This window comes from Eurypyga helias, unplaced genomic scaffold, assembly GCF_000690775.1.
Source record: "Eurypyga helias isolate BGI_N326 unplaced genomic scaffold, ASM69077v1 scaffold6112, whole genome shotgun sequence".
NCBI lineage: Eukaryota > Metazoa > Chordata > Aves > Eurypygiformes > Eurypygidae > Eurypyga > Eurypyga helias.
The window spans coordinates 1-21643 of NW_010233958.1; the positions used below are offsets into that span (position 1 = coordinate 1).

At 35.6% G+C, this 21643-nt stretch overlaps 1 protein-coding gene across 1 annotated transcript in view; it reads left to right on the forward strand.

The window, feature by feature from the left end:
• Window positions 1-6: 6 nt before the first annotated feature.
• The window catches only part of LOC104517271 (serine/threonine-protein phosphatase 4 regulatory subunit 4-like), a gene marked incomplete at its 5' end in the record, with an annotated part of 37098 nt that continues 15461 nt past the window's right edge, over window positions 7-21643 (forward strand). Inside the window, 11 exon segments of the mRNA XM_010161871.1 lie at window positions 7-46; window positions 729-802; window positions 2492-2598; window positions 5118-5225; window positions 9372-9493; window positions 11941-11950; window positions 12041-12153; window positions 15208-15377; window positions 16440-16559; window positions 19575-19652; window positions 20921-21004. Coding sequence (XP_010160173.1) covers window positions 7-46; window positions 729-802; window positions 2492-2598; window positions 5118-5225; window positions 9372-9493; window positions 11941-11950; window positions 12041-12153; window positions 15208-15377; window positions 16440-16559; window positions 19575-19652; window positions 20921-21004 — 1026 coding nt within the window.

Below are 21643 nucleotides of genomic sequence, written 5' to 3' on the forward strand. Positions count from 1 at the left end.
TCTTTCCTACACATCATTCTCCAGAACCTGGAACACCGAGATGCAGGTCAGGGCTGTATGACTGTGCTGATGACTGACTTCTGTATGCTTTGTTTCCTTAGTGACCACACAATAATGTGTAAAGCAGTGAGTGCAATCACTGTGACTTTGTAGCTAGACTTGCATGAATTAAAACATTTTTGCATGCTGACCACTTACATTCTGATATTTAAATGTAATTCTGATTTGAAGCAAACTAAAACACTTTGAGGGACTAAATTGCAAAGCTTTTTCTGAATCCAGGCTTCTGCTGAAGGACCAGAATTTTGTGGCTGAGAAAAAGGAGGGGCAATGGTTGATGTTTCTTCTGTGATGATTAGTTTTTCTTAACTTGTTTGACACTATTTTCAGGATACAAAGGAACATAAAAGAGGTCTCCTTGTAAAACTAGAAAGTTTCAGTGGGCATAAGAAAAGAATATGCTTCTAAGTGAGGGAAATTATCTTTTTTAAACAAACAAGGTCATTATTATTTTTGTACAGGAATTGAAAACATAAAAGAAATGGGGGCAGAACTTACTTCTCACCTGTCCTACTTCTTTGAAGTCTTGCATGTTAATTTAGTGCCTTATACATACATAGTTCCTTGAAGAGATGCGTGTAAAAAATGGGAACTTTGTAAAACTGATGTGTGTTTTGTTATACTCACTATATGCACAACATAACATATAGCCCCTTTCTTTCTCACAGGTGTCAGCAATGCATGGCTAGAAACTCTTCTTGCTGTAATAGAAGCTTTACCAAAAGAGACTATCAGACATGAGGTAATAATATTCTCCCACTTATGCTAACAACAAATTAATAATATTTTGTAAGATTGTGATTCCCTGCAAGTCTCCCTGCAAATCTCATTCACTTTAGCAAGACTTGTGGTAGTTCTACGCTGTGAAAACAGTAATGCTTGTGAGAGAGATGAGTGTGCTAAAAGGCGAGACAGGAAGATCTCCGTAAAACATTTTAGGGCTCTTCAGCAAATAAAGGCTATTTAGTGTAACCCTTAAGTTTTCTCAGTAACGTGTTTTCACGTAACCTGTTTTGGTTTACAGGATAGTATATCAGTGTCTTCATGAAACAACTACATTTTGTTTGCTACTGGACTAAAATATTGGTTTGTGCTAAATGGGACTGAATGCTAGAGTTCCATTTCTCTGTATTTCAGGTGTTCTTGATGCACCAAAAACCTAAGACCCTGCAAACTCTCTTTCACTGTGTAGCTCAGGAAAGAGGAATGAAATCTGTCACTGTCATAATGTTACTCCCCTTTACTCAGCTAATTTATTCATTTTTGTTTTGAGTATTCGTATTTTATTGTTGTTTAAAAGCTTTGTACCAGGCATATTTTACTGTGTTTATAGTTTAAAACAATATGGAGATGTAAATATATGAGTGTGTAGCATAAGGACTGTGTCAAGGTCAGTAACTGGAGTTAGTATTACTAGACCTGGTGTGTTTGCTGTCACAGTTCAAAGACCAAGTGAGTAATACAGAGTTTTGTAGATAACTAATGATACGTTCCTTTATGCAGTGTTATAATTAGAAGCATACCTTATGTACTAATTCTAGTGTGGGTGATCTATTTGTCCTTACAGTGGTAAGAATCTCTCATCTCAAGTTTTCAGCTGGAAAGAGGAGGGGAAAAATGCTTTCAGAATATTGCTGGATGCTCCAGACCTGTATATTATCCTTTTGTTGAGCTCTGCAAAAGAGGTTGAGGGAGGAACTGTGGCAGACCACAGGAGACATCTCTTTGTAATGTTTTCCTTGGCCTGGCACCTGGATTTCTTAGATTATTTCAAGGAAAAAAATAACATATCTAAATATGGTGTTCTGCAGGCCTCTCTTTGTTTCTGACACCATAGAGGTGATCCAGTAAATGACAGCAAAGCTCTAATGAAGATGAAGTTTTTCGGTGTCTGTATGAAAATGAAACCTCATCCCCACATCCCCACAGATCCTCAAAGTGTGCATAAGTGAGGGGGATCATTGCCTCAAAACTTTACTTCAAAAGTGATGTTTCCTGGGAAAACGTATGAGAAAACCTCAGAGAGCCTTCCTTTTCCTTTCTCTGCATATTTTTTTATTCCTTGTGCAGGAAAATATTTAACAAGTATTGTGAAAATTACCAGATAATAGCTATAAATATTCATATACAACTTAAACTCAAAATAAAGACACAGAGTAGAGAGATGTAAAACTGTGGCTGTGATGTGAATAATAAACTGCTATTTGGGCTGAAATATGGGTTTAATATGCTATAATTAGCACTGAATATTAAATCTAGGTTTCCAATAGACTATTAATGTACATAGGCATCATTATTGTTAGTACTGATTAATTCCATGAAAGGGGTAGATGACATTTGGGTTATGCTTTTCTAGATTTTTTTTTTTTTTTTTTTTTAAAGCTGGGGAATGCATTATTTACTTCTCACATTTCTTTTTTCTTTCATATAGATCCTGAACCCACTTGTTTCCAAAGCACAGGTTTCTCAAACACTTCAGTCCCGTCTAGTTAGTTGTAAAATCATGGGGAAATTAGCTAACAAATTCGAAGCTCATATGTAAGTAGACTATACATATATTTTCATTCCACAGTATATACCAATGTTTCTTTGTCAGTGGGCAAAAATTACTACTGGAAAAGTAGACTTCATTGTAAAAATTAAAGGCTTTATTTTTACAGATCCATTTATCTGGATATTAGTTAATAATAAAACGTACGTTTGTTATGTAACTAGTATTTTCAAACTTGCTGGTGTTCATCAGTTTATAACTTTAGTTTGTATGTTCTTCCACAGGTTTGAATGGGTACCATTTTCATGCCATTCTTCCATACCATTTTTACTTACTAGAAAATAAGCCAAACAGTGTATTTCTCTGCAATTTAGAGAAAAAACACGTCATCAACTTAGAGTTTGTCATTAAGAGAAGAATCCTGTTCCTAACTTCTTATTTTTATAACCAAATTTAACATGTATTTTCTTATCCTAATTTTGTAGAGATTTATCAGGAGTCACTGTTGTTGCCTGATATTATCCAGCTTTTAGATTCAGTGTCTGTGGATTTGGACAGTGATGCAGAAGAGGGAAGCAATGATAAAAGTAAATCTGGGTAACTTATGCCCAAAGCAGTTGGTACAGTACACTCTTCTAAGGGTTTATCCAGTCTTAGGATAGTAGGACTATTTCACCACAGGTGTTTCCCACCCAGGCAGTTGGCCAGATGTGATTTTACATTACAGAAGAAATCCACTGAGGACTACTAAATACACAGAAACCATGGCTAGCTGAGGAAGTCTGCTCTAATAATGAACTTGATCTGCCCCAAAACGCAGGAATTCAGCATAACAGAATAGATGAACAACAGGACCATATGACAAGACATTTAGGAATAAATTTCTTTAAAATCTGATTTTTTTTCTTCAATAAAAACGAGAAAGTAGCAATCAAAAAGAAAGCTATCTACATCTTCTTATGCTATACAGACTATACTTGTTAGACATGCAGAATTTAATAAGCATGGTAACAGTAGTATTTTTTGGGGAATTTACTAAAGCCTTCAAATCTTTATCTTCAAAGTTTGTAGAATTCTCACAGAATCACAATTAGTTTTACTTATTTGATACTACATTCTCATGAAAACAGTGAATTCCCGGATCACCCAGGGATCATGAGAAAATTACAATAGTGTTAGCCATAATACATTCAATTACTCATACCTTTGTTTGGTTTCATTAATATGATTCCTTGTGCAGAAGTAGGAAACCCCTAATTTCAGTGAACTGATAGTAGCACCATTTCTATACAGAAGGTACATTTAAAGAAGATGACTGAGAATTTTCTGGGACAAATTGGTCCTTGGGTAGAGGGCTCTGAGTGCAGGTCACAGGGCTGAAAAGAGACCTGGGTCCCCAAGTTTAGAATGTGGCAGGCTGAGTAAGATTCATGACACAGTCTCCCCTTGCAGGTGGGGTCTTGTTATAGGCTTCGGGAGATATGTCTGGCCTCAGGAGCAGGCAGTATATAAATATATCTTCATATTCTTCTTCAGAATGGCACTATTTTTCCTCAGAAAATTTATGCTATAATTAAAAACCTTTCTTTCATATGAGTCCCAGGTTATTTTATCGAGTATTGGAAAATGTCCTGGCCTTGGAATCAGAATATTAGTTTTTCTACCCTCTGTTCCAACAGCTAGTTAAAAACCAGTCTTTTTTGGAAGTAGTCCCTACTTCAGGGTATTCTAAAATACCAGACTCCCAAGACTTTGTACAATTTTTGAAACTTGAGGCCAAATTTTGCTGTAAAAAGTGAATTAGTTTACACTACGATGAGTGGAGGCTGTGCAAGCTAGCTTGGAAATTTGCTTGTCTGTGGCTTCATATTATTTCTCTTGAGTTTCGCAACAACATAAGGATTTGGATAGAGATATTTTATGAATACTCATGACAGTATCTTGGGCAGTGAAAGGAAACACAATGGCTGATTCTGCAAAGTTGAAGTATGTGTTTTTACTTAAACAGAGTTCAGAATAGTTATTTTGTGTCTTCCATTGATTTAACATGAATACTTGGGTCTACTTACATAAATGCATTGCATTACTGAAGCTTCTAATCTTAAATTATTTTTCTACTTTCTTCCCAAATATCTCTTTGGTGCTGCATGCATACCAAAGATGAGGTATTAGAGACATTTAATTGGGATTTTCACTTCCATTTTTATAACTCTTTGTATTCTTACAGTGGCTGTTCAAAAATTGTGCTGAACATAGTTATTAAATGGGAACATCTTCTCTAAGCCTCCCTCCTATTTTTGTAGTTAAAAAAAAAAAAGCAGATGAAATTGAGATAATATTAATGTCTGAAAGTAATCCTTTTCCTGTTTCTTTATAGCACATATTTGTGTTTGATGTACAGCATTATTATAGAATAGCTAATTCTGAGAAAAATCATTTGCCATGTGTGATAAATTTTTTTTTAAATATTGTCATTGGAAGAAATATATGGGTAAAATTTGGGTACTACAGAGTGGATTCTATATATTCTTTTTCTGTATATTAATAAAAATATTCACATTTTTAGTATTAAAAGAGAGATTCTTCCATTGGTAAAATCACTGTGCCAGGATGTGGAGTATGAAGTGAGAACTTGCATGTGTCGGCAACTGGAACATATAGCTCAAGGAATAGGGTGAGTACGATTTGCATAACTGCTTCTAAATGCAAAATCTTTCTCCAAAATATTTAATGGTAACCTAAACACTCCTTTTAAGACTTTTAATTTCATTCATGTGTACTCAGTAACGAATTTAGAGTGTACAGATGTGTTCTTAGGAATTGGCTGTTAGCACTTGGTTCTTTTCCTTTTTCAGAATTTTGTTTCTCTGTGATAGTAAAATTGCTGAACCATACAAACAACAGTTTTATGTAAATAATTAATTCATCTATAGCTTCTTGAAATCATTTCAATTATGCCTTGATGCCATTAGGCTTATTTAAAAATGGAAGAGGATTATGGCAAGTATAAGCAGTTTATAATAATTACTGCAGTTTTTTGCAAAAGGATGCTAAATGTGTTTTGTTAGCAAATTTCAGTTCAGTATCAACTTTTTTACTCTATGCTTGAAGACCTTCGATACTGCACATAGAGAAGTAGAAGAAGTCTGGAAATTTTTATTGTAACAGCTTAGCCATATGGGATTGGTCTCTGAGTGAACAAATATTTTAAAGTTCCGGGTCTGTCCAGCTGTTACTGTGTCAGGAAGAAAAAAAAGCAGTAACCTCACTTACAGACTTGAAGAAATTGTCTAGCAAGGTTCCCTGCCCTGTGTTACACAGCAGGGGTAGATTAGATCTTAAGATTCCCTCTGGCCTTTAAAATTGTGAATTTATGAGCAAATTCAGGGATGAGGCTGAAACTGAAATGTAATTTGAAAGATCTGGTAAATACGCACTTCAGTTTGTTAGTACTGGTGTTTGCGGAAAAGATGCCTTCCTGTGCCTGTGGAATAATTTTTTTTTTTTTGATAATGGAGAATTGCGCTGTGGTTTAGATTCTGAGTTATGTTAAAAAATGAAACAAAACAAAAAAACCCCAAAAACCAAACTACCAGAAATTCCTAAAACAATGCGATTTACCTCCCAGCCATGGAATGGCTGGCGAAGTGTATGTTCAGGCAGTATTTTAGCTTACTCAGATAATAGGGAATGAATATTCACATCAAGAACTAAGTGTTACTGCCATCTACTTAATTTAGCTTTGCTTTGGTAAGGACATGAGGGATAGTAATTTCTGGATTCCTAGATAAACTTGTCTTTATTGCATATGAAATAATTTTATATACGTGCTCTAGACAGCTCTTCTGCAAGATCCTTGCCCTGCAAAAGTTCAGAGGACATAAATAATGTGAAAACATGATATTACTTATCTTAGTAGTTATTAATTTGTCTTTGTACTTATTTTCTTTTATAACAAGACATACATCAGCTCAGTAAACCATTCTAATATTTTCCATATTGAATGGCTTTAGGCTTAAAAGAATTTGTGATTACAGAAAAAGAAAGGTGTATTTATTTGTTGATATTCTTGGTATTTGTGAAATTGAAAATTTAACACTCAATGCACTGAAATGCTGAATAATTACTGTATGCATGTATTTCATGTATATTTATGTATCTTAAAACTGAATTATATTTAATGGAGATTGAAGATGAGTGAAAGAGAAAGTTCTGTTTATCTTCAGAGGGTGACCAGGGTGTTTTTTGGTCCATGCTGACTGAGTTTTTAAGAAAGCAATGGTTCTGTCTTATTAGTTTGAAGTTTTTGATACAAACAAAATGGAAATCCATAGAAACACATTTCCAAAGCTGGGTTTTTTTTTTTTCCCCCTGTTCTTTCTTCCTGATTTCTGGGTCTTGATTTTTAGGATGTAGTCCTATCCTTCAGTCCCCTAACCCTTCCTTCCTCTTTTCTCATTTGTTATTGCTTAATCCCATGAGAATTTTTTTTGGTATCTTATTTGAGCTATAGTCTGTATTTCCATGGATTCCTCTAACCTTCTCAAATAACCTCTGCGTAGTCAAGAACTGAGAAGCAGTCATATGAATTCAGCTTTGAAAATCGTTTGTGACATATAATACACCAAAATAATTTTAAAAACTAATGTATGTTACTCTGAGTAAAGTAGCTGTTACCTAGGATGTATGTATAGTTAAAGAATATTCCTTTCAGATAGAACTGAAACATTTTTTTATGTTTTAAAAATGTACAGCTGCACAGATTGCCTTTCTCTGTGGCCTGTGGCTCAGTCTATTGAGAACCAAAAAATGGTTTTAGTGGTGGCTTTTAGGAGCACTCAGGTTTTGTGAATCTGCTTTCAGCAGGTTTGTTTTGTTAACTAAATTGAATGTATTACACTTGGGAGCTAAAAGCCTTAAAATGAGATAGGCGTTATGCAGTGGCAAATGACAGTATTGCTAGAAATTTACCCAGCCTTAGAATACTGGTTTAATAGGGCTAAATACATGGTTTTCAATTAGTGGTCTGTTCTGTATATTTTTCTTTCTTTCCTCACTAATGTTTATTTTTAGAATTTATGTGTCCATACACACTGCCATCTCTCTCAGGTTTTTGTCTGGTCCCTTCCCAATGATGTAGAGGCTTTCATCTTTAATCTCATAACAAATGGTGAGCTGTCAGTATTTTTGGTATGTGAACTACTGCAGTGTTTCATGTTGAGGATGAGTAGGTAGTAGGAAAATAAAGGCAAATAAACAGAAATAAACACACTTTTAGGTTAATGTTGATGGCATGATGTGACAACAGTCCCAATGCTTACTTTTACTATTTAGTGATGGTACCACTGAATGATGATATTATGTCATTTCCTAATAATTTTATATGAATGATTAATCATCTGTTTGGAAGAATAATATTAAGCTACATCTTGATTTGCTGGTAACAGTAATAAACTCTATAAGGTGCAAATCACTTTGCTGATTATAAACGTTTGAAAGTGTTATTGTTCATATTGACTGACAAAAGGGACAGCTGTTGTTTAGTCTGATTGGAAGGGGTGTTTTTTGGCATTTTTATTTCAGTAAAATCTGTTATCCTGGAAGTTGTTATCGGTTCTGCATTAAAAACTGTGATTGAAATGACAAAGTCTGAACTCTTCAGACACAGTTGCTCAAAGTGTCAAATAGTTTCAATGTTGTCATCTTGATCAGTGTTCAGGTAGTGTAATTTTATTAGGAGTGTTTCCCTGCAGTTTTACGTTTTGGGCAGTATAAACGTTGAGGGCCGGATATCTGGTGGTTATAAACTGCTGAGATGTGGTGCTTACAACAGCTTTCAGTACTTGATGAGCAGACCAAGGGCTTATACACATGAACAGGATAAAATGGGCTTCTTAACTCAGATGCAGACAAATTGGAACACTAGAAATCATGACTACTATAAATAAAATAAAGGCATGGGGAAAAAAAAAAAAAGATGGGAATACTGGGTATGTCTTCCCAGTTCTTGTTGATAGGAGGGCCGCAGAAAAGATTTTTCTAAGCTCTTAAAGCAATCAGGGATCAGTTATACAGTGGGACATGGGAGATTAGCTGGTTGGCAGCTTCTACAGCAGCTGTACTTTTGCTCCAAGAAGCAAATCTTGTTTCATCTTACTTGTTCTAGTCACCTTACTGCACAAATGTTTCTGTGTCGAGAATATTTTAACGCCTTAGTCACCACTCTGATTAAACTCTGAGCTCAGAGTCAGTCCCTAATACAGCAATCTGTTGCCAATGTAGATTCATGTTGTCAGGACCATCACACATGCAGACCTAGTGCTAGTAGTTACCAAGGCAAAAAGAGACAAGCAGAACCCTTTCTTTACACTTTAAAAAAAGCCTAAAAGCTAGTGTTTCAACTCTGTAAAGGAGGGTTATCGTCAAAGCATATTTCCAGACACTTCAGTCCAACATGACTCATATTTAATAATTTTTGGCTTTGGGCCGTTGCATTGAGCAGTTTCTGTATATTTGATCAGAAGAATTGTCTTAGTGACACGGTGAGGTAGCTGGACTCTGAGTTATTTCAGATTGCACTTTTTTGAATATTTTTTTAGTGATGAAATTTCACATTTGAAACTTGCATGTTTCTTGGGCTGACAAAGAAAAAAATCCTGAGATTGACTGGAGGTTTATATTTAATTTTCATTTCCTTACAACTATGTCAATTTTTCCTCTTGACTGCCTAAAAAATATCTAAGTGAGTATTTCAAGGAAGAATCCTGTTTGACAATATTGTTTCATATGTTTTTTCTTGACTGCTTGCCTCACTTTGCAGGACAGAACTAACAAAAACTGTGGTGCTTCCTGAGTTAGTAGAACTGGCAAGAGATGAGGGCAGCAGTGTACGCCTTGCAGCTTTTGAGACATTAGTGAATCTGCTTGATATGTTTGATGCGGGTAAGAATTTAATTTAGGCTTACTTGCCCAGTTCTTAATACTTTAATGCATCCTGCAAATGTATTTAAATGCTTTTTGTTCTTTCTGCATTCTTCAGATATCTGCTTTTATTTTATTTATTGTTTTATCCCTTATATATTGCATGCCTGGAAGTGCCTTATATGTAATGAGTTTTAAGGAAGGTGAACCGGTTGTCCATGAAATCAGTTATCTTATTCCAAGTTTCTAATGTAATGTGCCTAAGTGGAATGAGTAAAATCACTATATAAATGATAAGAATATTGCGTTGTTAGCATTTACTTACTGCTAACAATACACAGAATACAAAATGCTAGCTCAACAGATGCCATTGCTTGTCCTTTTTTTGGCTCTTAATTAAAGCAAAGCTAGTCTTCACTACAGGCTGCAGCCTGCCTTCTGAGCTAAAGAACCCAGACTGGGACAATGACAGGATATTTTTGTGCATCTCAGTAAACCTTGCAGGTTTTAACAGCTAGTGTTAGATGTTAAATACATTTGTAAATTTTGGAACAGAAAATATTTCTTCATGTCCCATAAACTGCAGTGTGCACAATTTATGCTTAGAGGCACTAAGCACCAGCAATTCCTATTTAAATCCCTTTAAACTTGTAGCTGGATGACATTGAAAACTTTATTGCAGTGAGCAAGTGTGTGTATTTTATAGAGCTTTTCTGTATTTAGAACAGAAAATGTAAATGCTTGTATTTTTCTCAGTACTCTATATCTTTCTTCTGATCAACATGCATATTTCATTTTTCTCCTGGTGTAGTGGTGAGCACCTGTGTCCTCATGTGAGGAAGGAGAAATTCTCTGTTGTATCTGGTTCTTCTGTCACAGTGGTGGTGGGTTACCTACACACATGGCTCTCGGGTTCTCATTGCAAGTTCAGTTCAACATTGGTTGGAGCAGACTTTTAAGACCAGCTACTGTGACTGCTCCTCTGTAGGGGAACATACTGGATAACTGCTGTGCATTGTTCTCCAATCAGCTGCTCTGTCTAGATTATTTCAGGGACATGTAGAAGACAGTAACAACCAGCTTTTCTGTCTCTGTTATCAGTTGTGCGCTGGGTTTTTTTTTTCAACTGGAAATCTATGAGGCAGCAAAGTACACAACAGATTATTGCTGTAGTGTATATGAAATTATATTGTCAGTCACTGCTCATTATTTGCCAACTTCACTCTTTATACTGTCTTTTTACAAACTTTTAGTTGTTTATCTTCATTAGCAACTCTGTATTTTGCACTTTTCCCACTCTCATCTTACTGACTCTACTACTCCTTCCTGATACATAAGTGAGGAGCAAATATTTACTGTACAGAAACTTGGTGATGATTTACTAAAATACATGATTTCATGTAAGCCATATGGAGGAGTACATAATGAAATAAGCTTTTGGGAGAATACCATAAATGGACTTCTTATCAGTTAGTGCTTATATCAGTAAGTATGATAGTAGTTTATTTTTCAGATTATTGAGGTTTCGCACTGATGCAACCAAGTTTGTGCTTCTCTACGCACCTCTCAGGTTTCACATCTCCCTCTGCCCCTGCCCCAATTTCTTTAACTACTTCTTTTAGCTATTGAAAAAAGCATACAGAAAGCAATCGGGGATTATTTACACATTTGTAAGGAATGTGTTTCTAGAAATTTGGTTTGTGTAGTTTTTAACAATTTGAAGGTAGATGAATTGTATCCTAGGATATAATTTTACAATTATATATAAGGTTTCTTTTTCACCATATAAAAATATTTCTTCAGGTCAGACTAAATATTTTGTTCAACCATAATTATTTCTTGAATTTTGGTGTTGATCTACCAGTAAAAATGCGCTTTTATGTAAAATAAGTCAAAACACATAAATTTCTTTTAACATTTACTCCTTTGTTTTATAAGGAGGCAGAGTGGTCAGACTTGACTTTAATTTCTAAATTATTTAGATTCTTTCTTTTACCCTTAATTATTTTGTTTCTTTGTGAATTTATTGTTTACCAGAAGATTTTCAACCACTTCTCAGTAGTTGAAAAAATTCACTTCCAGTGTATCTAGGTTTTTCTTTTTACTGGTAGGAGTACTGCAGTATTCATCTCCCTGTATTCTTGATAAATGGAGAAGTTAATGACTTTTCATTTATTCTCTGTGTCATCCTTTACTGTTTGTTTTTTTCTTGTTTCTTTTTTTTTCCCTATAAACAAACAAGACAGGTAAGTTGTTAAAATTTAGGACCTATATTATGGACTATGTTTGTCATTCTCTGTACCTCTTGTTTTCTGCCTCCATTGAATGCCTGCCAAAAATATTCCTGAGCATATTAAAATATGTTTTTCAGAATTTATTATGGAAGTCCACTCTCTGTGCTCTTTTTCAGATGTTGACAAATGGCTAACTTAAAAAATGTCTTTTTTTCTTCTTTTTTTTTTTTTCAGATGACAGAAAGTCAAACTGTGCTCCCCTTAGTAAAGTCATTCTGTGAAAAATCCTTCAAAGCAGATGAATCTATCCTAGTTTCTCTATCTTTCCATTTAGTCAAACTGTGCTCCCCTTAGTAAAGTCATTCTGTGAAAAATCCTTCAAAGCAGATGAATCTATCCTAGTTTCTCTATCTTTCCATTTAGGGAAACTCTGCAATGGATTATATGGTATGATTTAATGTTCTTTAAAAAAAAAAAAAATTAAAAATGAGGGAAGATTGGAGAATTTGAAGCCCTCAGAAAACACACAGATTTGAATGTATCAAATTAAATGATAGTTAGAAAATATGGAATTAAAATCTGAACTCATCTATTGCATTAATATTGGATTTTATGAAATTCCTCTTTCAGTGTCCACATGTGGATTTTGGGGTTTTTTTGTGTTCAGACAGGGACGGAGTTTTTTCTTTAGACAGGGTCAGAGATGGAAACATGGTGGTTTGTGTTTTCTTGGGTATTCTGGAGCTTGTGAGTTTGTCATGGTTTAACCTGGGCTCGCAGTAAAGTAACATTCCCCCCGCCAGTGCAGAAGGAGAGATGGAGGAAAAGATAAATAAGATCGTAAAAGTTGAGATAAGATCTATTTAATAATTGAATATAAATGAAAATCGTAGTGATACTACTAATAGTGACGATACTATTATTACTTAGTAATTAAAATAATAGTAAGTAGAATATTTGATACAGTAGCGCACCATGCACCAACCAACACACAGCCGGGTCCCAAAGCAGGGAACAGTCCCTGAGCCTGAGCCCCCAGAGCCCCACACCAGGGAGAAAATCCACCAATCCCTCCAACCCACTAACACAACAACCTCCCCCACTGCTAGCAATGACACCAAGAGCTGACAAAGGAGCTAAGCACCCAACTGTCAAGCTAACCCAAGTCTTAATGACCCCTCCTCCCAGGCTACTTCCCTAATGTATACTGAACTGGAATGAAATACTCCTTTGGCCAGGTCAGCCATCTGCACTGTGGAGAAAATTAACTCTTTCCTGCCTGAAACCAGCATAGAGTTGGATGACTGAATTTTTGCAACCAGAAAACTTTGAAAACACAGTATGATGTTAACCATGTATGTTCACTTCTGTGCCTGTGGCTTCTTTTTGAGCCACATTACAAAGTGTGGTCCCTATGGAACTTGAGGGGAGAAGGGAGACCTAAGGGCATGTGGATTCCCAGCCGCAGCTGAGGCCAAGTCTGTATGCATCATTTTTGTGCTTTTCACTTTCAGCACAGCAGATCTTTCCTTGCTCATTCTGCCTGCCACGTACCCTCCCTACAGAGCTTAACTGGGGAGGGACAGCACAGAATCATGGTTCAACATCACAGAGAATTTCCCCCTAGACTTTTAAACCATTTGGTCTTTCTTACAGATCTTGGGAATGATCTTTTATGATTGTGTTAGAGACTATTAAAGTGACTGTTGCTTCACTATAAATAACTTGAAAGAACTGTTCCACAGTGTCAAACTGTTATTTACAGAAACATAGAGCTAGGATAGTCCACCCTGTTTTCATCGTCTTTCCAGTCGTCTTTTCTCTGGGTTGAATGACTAATTGCTGATCTCTATTCACCTCTGAACTATGTCTGGCAAGTTCATACTTTTCTTGAAGTGTTACGCCTTAGAAGAGCTGAACAAAGTGAAAGTTACTTTGTGTCTTGCAAGCTACCTTGCTGTTTAGATTTTTCAGTGTGAAAAACTGCCCTTTTTTTTTTTTTTGGCAGTAGTTTGACATTATATGTTCAAGTGCAGCCTATGAAGCATGTTTGGTTGGATTTTTTTTATAAATCTGATAGGTAGTTAGGCCTTTCCTGGCCTTGTGCAGGTAATCTGGATCTGTACCTTTCATCTGTCCTAATGGAATAATAGTCTAAAGTTTTAAGAGCTTATGTCCAGTTTCTGAAGATCATTTTAAACTCTGTCTTCTGAAGAATAAGCATTCTCCTTCCTAGGTTGATGTTATCAGAATATTTAATAATTGAAGTCTCTATTCCAACATCCAAAAAGCCAGCAAAAATACTGAATAGTATCAGTACTAGGATATGAGTCAAGTCAGTGAGCCCTGGGTAACTTTCTCTTAACTGTTTTTCCAAGCAGTTTTGTAACACCTGTATAGGTTTTCGTCTGTCTTTCCTGATGCCTTATTTTTGTTGTGAAAAACATGACCTTACTGCATCTTTTATATTCACAGGCCCTGTTATCCAGTAATAGAAGGAAGTGGAATCAGTTTGACAAGTTTTGCTTTTGCCATGTTGACTTGCTACTTGTTTTCTTGTTTTTGGTATAGACAAGTAGATCTTTTTGATATTTCTTCCAATTTTTTCAGAAACGTGGAAGTAATCTGCCTGATCTGTAATTATATGGCTTCTTCTTCCCCTTTCCAATTATTAAATATCAGTACCACTTCAGCCTTTTTCCTTTCTGGTATCTCACTTATTTAAGACTTCAGCAGCTAGTACTTTTGGTACTTTTGAATATTGGAATGACATATATCTGACCCTGCACATTTTTAAAACCTCTCTTGTTTTAAGTATTCACTGACCTCTTATTTTTCTACTTAAAGCTTGAATCTTTGTCATAGTTATTAATTGTGCTGAACCTGATGATACTAAGTGGAATTTGAATAAGAAAATAAAAGCATTAAGCAATTCAACCTTTTTGGTACCAATCCCTGATAGCTTTCCTCTCTCTCCTGACTAGAAAACTGAGCCTTTCCTTGATTGTTCTCTTGTTACTAATGTACTTATAAAATGACTTGTAATTTTTGAAGTCATCTTGCTAGGTGCGTTCCAGTTTGTTCTGAGTTTTCCAATTTTATTCTTACACCTCTTTATTATCTGTGGCAACATGGCCTAATTTTTCGACTTTCTGCAGGCATGCATTCTTCATGTGATTGAGTTCCATAAAGATCTAAAAATATAATCAAGAAGAAACCAGTGTTAGCGGAACAAATAAATATATTTGCAATCCTGCAGTTTATATCTTGAGTACGTCAAGAATTATATAAACAGAGGTTGAGATTCACTCTGTTATAGTTCGCTGTCATTTTTCTGTAATCACTTTTACTGTATAATGTGTACTGATGATACTCTGCTAGACTCAAGGCAGGGAGGAAGAAGGATAAGAATCAACATATTTGGTAGATTTGTAAATAAGATTTGATTTGGGACATTATTAATAATATTTGTAATGAGGAAAGTAAACTTTTTTTTTTTAGGTATTTTTACTCCTGAACAGCATTTACGGTTTTTGGAATTTTATAAGAAGCTTTCCATGCTGGGTTTACAACAGGAAAATGGACACAATGATAATCAACTACAACTTCAAACTCTGGAACAGGAAAAGAAGTATATTTCTGTGAGGAAGAACTGTGCTTACAATTTTCCAGTAAGTAACATTAATTTAAGGTTAAATCATTTATGTCATGCATATAGTTCACTAAATAGGACTGCATTAGTTACAGAGGAGTTTCTCCCAAATGGTGTATTTTTAGTTAGATTCTAGCTCTCTCCTGGAAAGTTCAACTTAATGGCTTAAACCAGGGGTTGTCCAAAAGAGTTACCAGGAAAGATTCTTCTTTGCGGAGCCACAGAAATTTATTGGCAAGTTTTGACTGAGAGTGTGCTGCTTTAAGAGGTCACTGGTCTCATTCTTTCCTACACATTTTCTCTAAACCCTTAGTACAAAGGCTTTCAGCAAATAGCAGTGAAAGAATTGCCAATTTCAAACCACTCAAAGCTAGGTTTTGACATTTGCTGCCTGTCATGACGTTCTGGGGAGTTGAAGATTGAATCTGAATAATTAGGTTCATGTTTTACTCATGTTCCTGCTTGAACTCAGAAAGTCTTTTCAAGCTTCTGTGAGGTCTTTAAACTTACCACTCTTGTTTCTGTAAATCTACTTCGTATTTTGGCATTCTGTGTTTGTATTTAAAGAAAACATGTTTGTACCAAGAGCCAGTAGACAATTATTTTTATTCTGCCTTTAAAAGACAAGCACCCTCTATGTAGGTAGACATCTGTTGATTTATTTGAGCAAAACCAAGGTATGTACACACACGATTATGTTGAAATTCAGATGCTTGCTTTGCTGCTTGCTAAAATGTTCTTTGCTTTTGAAGTCTCCAGTTGCAGCTTCCACTAGTGTATGGAAACTTTAACAATATTTATAAAACAAAGGTTTTATATCTTGTGTTTTTAATCTGTGTCTTCAGAAAAAAAAGCACACAACATGTCTGGAAGATATGTAAATCCAGTTGAGTTCTCAACACCAGAACTTGTCTGGTGCCTGTGTTTTGACACAGGCATCAAAAATTACACACTTTTTAAAAATCACATCCTGTTATCTCCCAAGTGTCTTGCTGTCTGTGACTCAGTGTTTTCATCTGATAATCTCTGATCATGGAGTTCTTTAGCTATACAGTTAATAAAAGACTTTATCTTTCCACAGGCCATGATTGTTTTTGTGGATCCAAAGAACTTCCATTTAGAACTATATTCTATATTCTTCTGCCTTTGTCATGACCCTGAAGTTCCCGTCAGATACACTATGGCCATAAGCTTCTATGAAGTAAGTCTAGTGGTGGTTTGTTTGTACTTAGGTATTTTTATTTTATGTTGTTTTGCTCTTTAAGCTTACATTTGTGACTGTTCAACCAAAATAAAAGGACTTGAGAAAACTACTGAACTGAATTAGTTTGTCAGAGGTGTTCAGTCCCTCCTAACCTTTATGTATAGCCCATATATACACATCAGTCTATTTAAGTTCTGTGCCATTTGGCCACAAGAGACTACTGCTAGGTGAGCTTTTAAGGAGCAAAAGCTAGAAGAAACTTATAATGGTGTAGTACTGCAAACACAAGCACTTATAGTAATTACAATGTTTGAAGGTTTTCAGTGCTATTAGGAAATAACAGGACAGACGGGAGAAAGGAACTTGCCACTTCTGATCCTGAAAACCTTCTTTAGAACTGTACAGTTTTACTTCTATGCTGGTGTTCTGTGGAGAATATTTATATGGACCAAGTCCAAGTTAAATGCTGAGTTTCATATGAAACTGCTGGGAAATTTATGCAGATGTAAAAGCATATATGTTCTTATTATTCCACTCATTTTACATAAGTTCCACTGTATTATTTTCATAAAAGTTAAATTTAAAAATGCATAGGTCCTATTAGATATATGGCGTGAATTCCAGAAATGAAAATATACTAACTCCTGATTGGAGTAACCCATATCGGGAGGTCTTCAAGGTTTTCATAGTGTTTTACTGACAATCCTTATGTTTCAGTCCCTGAGCTAGCCTTTTATCCCATTTTGTTGCCAGGGAAGTTGGTAAGTTAATTAGCTTGCTGTAAGCAATTAAATCACTTGTAGAGGCATAAATGAAGCTCAGGTAGCTTTATTTCCAGCATTATAAGAAATATGGATGGATTTCCAGTTCTTATTACCTATTGATGCCTTGTATTAGCAAATGATATTCCAAGGTAATTGTTAAAATTGTAAAATTAACATCTAATTCCACATAATATTTTGGGTTAAATGTGTAACACTCTTGAGGTACTGCCTGAATATGAGCAAAGTATTTTAGCTCATTTAAAAAAATCTGTAAAGTTATACCTTGGTCTGAATGTACATTTAGTTGTGGCTGATTTAATTTTAACATCATAACTAGGCAACCACATGACAGCCAAAAATGAGTAATTTATGGCATTCACTGCTAGGTGGCTTCTTTTTTTTTTTTTTTTAAATAAACTCCCTGTAACCATTACCTTAAAGCTTCATCTTGATTGGAAGTAAGCTTATATTGTCACTTGGCTTGTGTAAACAAAGAAAATATTAAAACCCATCATCTTAATATTCTGTATGGCAAAAATCTCATTCCTCAAGTTTTTCTTATATTTGCTATAAAACCTTTTTAATAGTGTAGAGATGGGCTGCTGGGTTTTTTTAGAAATTTATGTATGACTTATGAATCACAGTAAAAAATCCAAAGAAGTAAGGAGTGAAAACTTCAGATAAAAAGGTTGAGGAAACTTAAAACCCAGCACAGGCTAAGTCAATTTTTATATTTTATCTTTTGTGAATTATAGGTTAGAAACATAACATCATTTAGGTTGGAAAAGACCTTTAAGATCATCAAGTCCAACTGTCAACCTAGCACTGCCAAGTCCACCACTGAACCACATCCCAAAGTTCTCCATCAACTCGTCTTTTAAATACCCCCAGGGATGATGATGTAACCACTTCCGTGGGCAGCCCATTCCAATGCCTGACAACCCTTTTGGTGAAGAAGTTTTTCCTAATATCCAATCTAAACCTTCCTTGGCACAGCTTGAGGCCATTTCTTGTCCTTGTTACTTGGGATAAGAGACTGACACCCACCTTGCTGCTTTTTCTAGGTAGCTGTAGCGAGTGACAAGGTCTCCCCTGAGCCTCCTCTTCTCCAGGCTGAACACCCCCAGCTCCCTCAGCAGCTCCTCACAGAACTTGTGCTCCAGACCCTTCCCCAGCTCCGTTGCCCTTCTCTGCACACGCTCCAGCATCTCAATGTCTTTCTTGTAGTGAAGGGCCCAAAACAGAACACAGGATTTGAGGTGTGGCCTCACCAGAGCCCAGTACAGGGAGCCAATCCCTCCCCTAGTCCTGCTGGCCACACTGTTCCTAGTGCAGGCCAGCATGCCACTGGCCTTGTGGCCACCTGGGCCCATATTCAGCTGGTTGTTGACCAACACCCCCAGGTCCTTTTCTACCAGACAGCTTTCCAGCCACTCATCCCCAAGCCTGTAGCATCTACCTTCGTTCACCACAGCTCTTCGGGCCTGGCTATCCAGCCAGGTTTTTACTCAGTGAAGTGTACATCCTTCCAAGCCATGAGTAGCCAGTTTGTCCAGGAGAATGCTGAGGGAAATGGTGTCAAAGGCTTTGCTGAAGTCTAGGCAGACAACATCCACAGCCTTTTCCTCATCCACTAAGCGAGTCACCTTGTCATAGAAGGAGATCAGGTTAGTCAAGCAGGACCTGCCTTTTGTAAACCCATGCTGACTGGGCCTGATTGCCTGGTTGTCCAGTACGTGCTGTGTGTTGGTACTCACACAGCTTGTACATCTGTTGACCACATAGATCTGCTCCATAATCTTCCCCAGCACTGAGGTCAAACTGACAGGCCTGTAGGTCCCCTGAGCCTCCTTCTGGCCCTTCAAGTGGATGAGTTTCACACTTGCTATTGTATAGCAGACTGTTAGCTCTAATATGGAACATGAAGTACAACATTTCAATATTCTGGAATGAATTTTTCTAATCTTGCATTGCAGTCATAATTTTTGGTGACTCTGAAAAAAAAGTTAATTCTAAAAGCATGTTTCATGGTTAGGTAATAGGCCTGCTTCTTGACTCATATTCTTTATATAAACATATTTTTAATGTGATCAGTGGGAAAGTACACAACTGTAGAAGGCTAATATTAAACAATGATTCTGCATGCATTCCTCTTTCATGCTTGCTGTAAGGTAAGCACATGTAGTGTAGTTGTAGTGCCATGGAACTAAGTAATGTTTCACCTTGTTATCTTACTGTCATTTTTTAGGTTGCTAAGCTTTTAAACTCTGGTGTGTACACAATACATAAAGAACTGGTTACACTATTACAAGATGAGTCACTGGAGGTAATATACTTTTATTGGAACTTTCTTTTGCTTGTTACATTGAGGCAGATAATCTTGATGTTTAGTAACTGGAGTAAGACAGTAGCTGTCTGAAATTATTAACAGCTTTTACTTGTGTTTCACAGACACTTCATAAAGATGCCAGCCTTATGTGGATAAAAAAGAGAAAACTAGGAAGGTGTTTGAGTTTAGTAAACCCGCTCTAAATTTATTAGCTTTAAAAATATTCATTCTAAATTGTTTTAATTGCTATACTACTTATTACCTTACAAATTCTGTGGGAAGATTTGGTTTTGATACTGTATTAAAATAATCATTGATAATGTTCCAAGTTTTTGCTTTGTTTTATTTTCATTTCTCCAATTGAAGAGATGATGATGATGTTGCGTATGGTTCAAAGATCAAGATTTATAGAAAGAGTTTCAGTCTAAGATCTGATACAGAATCTGTGAGTGTTTATGAGACAGTTTAGTGTAGAGCACCTGGGTTTTAACCTGTGTAAAAAATGAATCATTTAGCTATATTACAGACCTTACGTTGTGACTTTTTTGGATTGAAAAACAGACAAATATTTATGTCCGAGATAAAATCACCACTTCATCTGATACCAGTTATTCCACTAGCTGGTCTTTCTTTTTTTTTTTTTCTTTTTTTTTTTTTCCTTTTTAATGTAGGATCTTTGGGTATGACATGGAAAAATGAGTTTTACTTTCAGGTGCTCCTTTTTGTTTTGATACCTTTTGTTAGACATTTTCCAGGAAATGAAAAGTATTCATAGAACACGTACTTAAAGTGTGAAATTCTGAGACATCTTAAAACATTTCTCACCTGAAAGTTGAGACTCAGAAGCAGCTGGTGATTTTGAAAAATTCCTGGTTTGATCCCTATACAGTTACCTAAATAGTAAAAAAATATTAAGGTCTTTTGTCTTAGATACTACCTCACTCAGAATTGGTGCTCTTACATAACTGTCTATGAAATACAGATCTTTCTTAAGAATGAATCTTCATTTTAAAATATTATATGCTGTGAATAATTTAGAAAGCATTAAATGTGTTATTCATATAAATCAAAACTAGAGTTTGCTTTCTTAAACTGAAACTTGCAAGACCAGTCCTCATCAGTGCAAATACATTGCATCTTTTTTTTTTAATATGAATGTGAGAGAACAGTAACATAAGAGATGTCAGCTTGGATATGTTGGTAGGAGATTAAAATTGAGTCAAGTTAATTTACAGACCTCATTCATGCAGTCTTTCTTTGAGTAGGTGTTAGATGCCCTGGTAGGTCACCTTCCTGAAATACTTGAATTAATGACTAATGGAGGAGAAAACAGTGGATCAGAAAGCAAGGTGTGTATTCTTATGGTTTTTTAAATTGCTTTCTAAATGTAGTAGCAAAGTTGTTCAGACGTATATTGTATTAAAAGGCTTTCATGATTAGTTCCTGCTTTGCAGAGATAAAGCCTATGTGGGGTTTTTTTGGATTGTTGGTTGCCTTTATAAACTTTAAGATTAAAAGGTTTTGAAAGATTAAACTTAATATAAAAATGAACAGTTTACCCATGTTCTTTTTCTAATTAAACACAGATTTACTGAAATATATCAAATTTTGAAATACAGTCCTTGAGTTAAAATAAAACTTGGTTTTATGCTACAGGTATGATAACTAATACCTATTATTTTATATTGGTTTGGCAACTGCTCATGGTTGCCATTTTCAGACACAGTTTCTGCTAGAAGGAAGCCTATTTCATGAAGTAAAGGCACTGAGTTAGGATTTGGGATATCTGTATTCGAACTCCCAACTTGGCTAATTTAATTGTATGTGACTCTGAATGATGGTTTATTCAGTGACTTCTCACCTGTAAAATGGAACATAAAAGGTCGTCTGCTTCAAGATGCTGTTTTGAGCACAATTCCTAAATTTATAGAGAAATTGAGATATTCCAACAATATAAGAACTGAATAAATGTGTTTTCTTTTATGGAC